This window comes from Nicotiana attenuata, unplaced genomic scaffold, assembly GCF_001879085.1.
Source record: "Nicotiana attenuata strain UT unplaced genomic scaffold, NIATTr2, whole genome shotgun sequence".
Taxonomy (NCBI): domain Eukaryota; kingdom Viridiplantae; phylum Streptophyta; class Magnoliopsida; order Solanales; family Solanaceae; genus Nicotiana; species Nicotiana attenuata.
In genome coordinates, this window is record NW_017673869.1 from 21678 (window position 1) to 26555 (window position 4878).

At 37.7% G+C, this 4878-nt stretch overlaps 1 protein-coding gene across 1 annotated transcript; it reads right to left on the bottom strand.

Moving 5' to 3' along the window:
- Window positions 1-1832: 1832 nt before the first annotated feature.
- On the bottom strand, window positions 1833-3151 carry LOC109217497. The gene is made up of 3 exons (XM_019381751.1): window positions 3113-3151; window positions 2227-3024; window positions 1833-2021 (listed from the first exon to the last, which is right to left on the bottom strand). The coding sequence occupies exons 1-3, from the start codon at window positions 3149-3151 to the stop codon at window positions 1833-1835; spliced, it is 1026 nt and encodes a 341-aa protein (XP_019237296.1).
- Between the last annotated feature and the right edge of the window lie 1727 nt (window positions 3152-4878).

Below are 4878 nucleotides of genomic sequence, written 5' to 3' on the forward strand. Positions count from 1 at the left end.
CCACCGCGGTTTCACCGCGATCGCGGTGGAACCGCGGCCAAACGCCCTCGCGGATTCTTCATTCTTCAGAAACTGCCTTCCACCGCGGTTCTGCCGCGGTTCTGCCGCGATTGCGGCAAAACCGCGATTTTTCACACTGTTCCGTTTGGAATTTGGAAAAACGTAAAACATGAAAGTTGTAGCCCTTTGAGTTAGCTTTCCAACCATATATTGTGGAGCCCAAATGGAGTTCTGAGCAAAAAGTTATGTCTATTTTACTAGACAGTGCGCAATATGCCTCCTCAAGTCTTCGTTCGTACTTAATTATCAAATTTGACCCCCGTAACACGATCCCGGCTTAATCCTTGAGCTTTNCTCTACACAAAGCTGAAGCTGCAAAAGTTACGAAATTGGAAGAGAAGGTTTTGAAGACGAGGATGATGCTTATGATCTCATGGGCACTTTTTGTTGGATTTGTTGTGGCGTCGATGATGAAGTGAAAGTTGATGAATCTTGTTGATGATGCTAATGAATATGTTTTGTTGTCAATTTTATTGTCGTCTGGAATTGGATGAGAAGGTGTTATGTATGTTGTTTTGAACCTTTTATATTAGACCTTGTAATCTTAGTTAATGTAATTCGAATATATTAGTTGTCAAGAATTAGTTAATGTAATTCCAAGTTATGAGCTTGTAACCGTTTAAATTAGAGCTTATATTAATCAATTTAATCTTAGAAGTTGTTAGTTCTTTTGTGATGAATTTTGTGTATTATTAGTTGATGTTATGGGATGATGAACATATTTATGTCAAAAAGTATGGACAATTTACCAACTCCATTCCCAACCTAAAAGCTGGACAGTTTCATGAAGGCCTTTTTGTGCCAAAATCTGGGCAGTGTTACAATATTTTGGTCTAAAATGTGGACATTTACACTACACCACTTATGTCAAAATGTGGTCACTTTCACAAAGGCCTTTTTTGTGGCAAAATCTGGACAGTTTGACAATATTTTAGTCTAAAATCAGGACATTTTCACTACACCAGTTATGTCAAAATCTGGACACTTTTACAACACCATTTTGGTCCAAATTCTGGACAGTTTCACAAAACAACCTGTTAACAAAATCTGGACAGCATCTATAACTCATAAATATTAACTTAAACAATTCATAAATACTAATTTCATTCATCATAAGGGGATGTCACATTATCACCCCAAAAACCTACATAAACAAGTGATAACATGACATTAAGTTTCCCAACCTAAACATTCAAACTACATTCAACCACAAACAAGGGGATGTCACATTATCCCCCCAAAAACTATCACAATTAGGTGATAACATGACATCCGAGTGAACATGTCACTAACTAAACAGCCACACAAGTTTAACAAGTTTACTTGGCTAATAATTACATCACAACCAAAAATATACTAGCATAATAGAGTCCAGAACACCAGAACTGCTGGTCTTTAAGTCTGCTTCTTCCCATTACCCTTCTTTGCTTTCAACTTGGCCAATCTTTGCTTGTTAAGCTGGTTACCAGTAATAGCATTTTTTCCCTTCCATTGCAGCTTCTTTGGTGAGAATGGTAGGTTTGATGGCTCACTCACACCACTGGCATCACCAACAAATCTGATTTCCCTTGTTCCAATTGCTGCACTTTTAATTGCCTCAGTTGTAGCCTAGTCTTTGCCTCAGAGATACTTCTTGGCCTTATAGCTATTTCAGGCTCAGGGTCAAAGTCTGGGTATTCAAAGTCTGGAAAAGCACTAATGCTTGGTTCTTTCCTCTGCACTGAAGGTGTTGGCATGAACACCATGTTGCTAGATTGACTTGTTTGACTAGGCTAACTTGGCTGAGGGGCTGACAGATGAATTTCCTCATCATTGACTTCTTGTGGCACTGGTGCAGCAGAGGGAGATCTGGGCTGTTCAGATCTGGGTTGTTCATCATTTACTTCATCTAGTAAAGTTCTCTTCCTCTTTGTCTGCTTTCCCTTCTTCTTGCCTCCAATGGGCTGCTTTCCTTTAGAATGCTATTAGTAAGACAGAAAGTTTTGGTTAGTTGTTGAAACAGAAAGAATGATAGAAAAAGTTATGGTTTTGATTACCTTTGCACACCCTCTAGCATTGTGTTCAGGTTCACCACAATTGTTACATGTCATTACCCTCCCTTTCCTTGACTGAGACCATTGTCCTTGCCTATTAAGTTCCTCATTTTTTTTCTCTTGTTCTCTTAACCTTTGGTCTCCCAATCATCTTTACCAAAAGTGGTGGAGCCATGTACTGTGAAGGTTCAATTTTCCAGAACTTTTCTCCTCTTACTGGTTGTAACTTATGTGAATAAATTTGGAGATAAGTCTCTTTGGTAAGGTACCAATGAATCTGACTTAGAGGGTCCACTTTCTTGTGCAATAATGCACATATTGCATGAGGACATGGAATGCCACAAAGATCCCATGCCCTGCAGGTACATTTCTTTAATCTCAAATTCACAATGTGCCTGTCACTACTTTCAGTCACCTCATATCCATGGTCTGCACTGCCATTAACATGACACTTCAATGCAATCCTCATAAATTGGTTGTACAACTCCATGCTTTTAGGACTGTATTCATTTCCCCATGACATCACCTCAGCTTCATGTTCAGTAATCATATTCATCACCTTGATTCTAATATCCTCAAGCATCTTAATGATTGGCTTGTGCCTTGCTTGCAAGATCCATGCATTAAATGACTCGGTCAAGTTGTTGTCTACAGACTGGTTCTTGCAAACAGTATCAAAGAATGCCCTACTCCAACATTTTGGTGGATACTTCAACAAATCCTCCACAACTTCCTTTCCATCATCATCTACTTGACCCATATTCTTTATCTGATCTTTCAAGGCCTCTTCATAAGTACTCCATGCAGCCCACCAAAGCAATTTTTTGAATTCACCAGAACCCCATCTCTTACACCAATTTACTTCTATATGTCTTACACAAAATCTAATGTGTGACTCTGGAAGAACAGTTTGGATTGAGTCAATCAACCCCTACAAAAAACAGTAGATAACATCAGATAACAGTACAAAGAAACCAACAAAATAACTGAAAATAACAGTACAAATAAACAGTACATACCTTCTGCATATATGATATAAATGTGATCCCTTCACCCATTTTGAGGTCTAGTGAAGTCTGTAGGTGACCTAAGAACCACTTCCAAGTAAGTTTTGTTTCTTTGTCAACAATAGCCCAAGCCAATGAAAAAAAATGATTGGCAGAATCTTGACCAACAGCTGACCTTTAGCCTTCCCTTTCAAAAATGTTCCATCCAATCCAATGAAAGGTCTCAAACCACTCTTAAACCCAGACTTCATTGCTTGAAAACAAATATACATCCTTAAAAACCTCCTTTTCCCTTCTTCAAGAGCGTCTTTTGATAAGTTAATTATCACATCACTCCTAGGATTGCTAAGTTTCAATTCATTGGCATAGGCAACAAGCTTATTATATTCATCTGTAAAACTACCTTCAAGTTTCTCCAAAATTATTTTCTTTGCCCTTTTGAACTTAGATTCACATAATAACAAACTTAAAGTCCCACCACAATAAAATAAGGACAAAACATATATGTAAGAGACCCACATGAGCATCATCTTCAAAGTAAATGCAGGTAAAACAGGGGACCAAATAACAACAAGTCAGCTATTAACAAATAGCTCAAATCCTTTTTCAGTTAAAAAACCCTAACCGACCCTTCTTTAAAAAACAAAAGGGACCACACATACTTGAAATCCTAAACAAGAGAAATGTCTTCTAAAATAAGTACTAAATATCATCAATTCCACCAATATACCCTGACCGACCAGTAGAATCAGATAAATAATTAGGGTATAAAGGTGAAAGTCACATGCAAACACAAACAACGACAAAAATCCAGTCAATATCTGAGTCAAGAAACACCCTAAACGACAAATCACATATCTGAGACAAGAAAAACCCTAAACCACAAAGCATAGTCTAAAACCCTAACTTTAACATAAAAGAAATACGAACCCTAAGACAAAAATACTTCATTTATAAACAACAACCATATGAATCTAGTAGAAAAGTTCAGATTTTGGGGGAAAATCGTACCTTGGACAACATTCAACACTGAAAAAATCGGATTTTCTTTTGAACCTTCCACACTCTTCTGTCTCGTTTCTATCGAACGGATGCAGACCAAATGAAACTCTTTGCTAATTTGGACGGGTCTATCTTATTTATTTAGTGGGCAAACGGGTCACGAGTCACGGGTAGGAGACGGGTATGAAATGGGTGTTGTGGGGTTTTAATTTGGTGGGACCGCTGACATGGCAGCTGACTAGGATAAAATTCATGTGGTCAGCTATCACAGTGTCTAGACGTTAGGGTTAGGGGTATTTTTTCAAAGTTCATTAACGGTAGGGATGAGAATGGCCGAAAAGTATAACCGGTGGCACAAGCAACCAATAAACAATAGTAGAGGAGCAATTTTGACCCTTTTCCCTTTAATTAATTACAAATATGAAGTCATTAAAAAGTTTCCATAACTTCCTACATCCAGTATAGTTTCTATATGTAAATTATGTGAATAGAAAATAGTTCCTGGAACAAAGTAAGATCAGTCTATATGAAGACAAGACCTTCACATCAGCTGTAGTTCAAACAACATTTTCCTTCTCCTCCCTGCAGACAAAGCAACAATTTTGATTTGATAAGTAGATCACATGAATGTAAACATGTAGCAAAATTCTATTTTTTGTTTATGGAAACGTAGAAACAAATAGAAAATACTAGGTCCACAGTTGAAGATAAGCCTCCATCTCCTCATCTAAACCAACAGCAGCTTTTGCAATCAAAGCTTCTCCTTCCATAGCAAT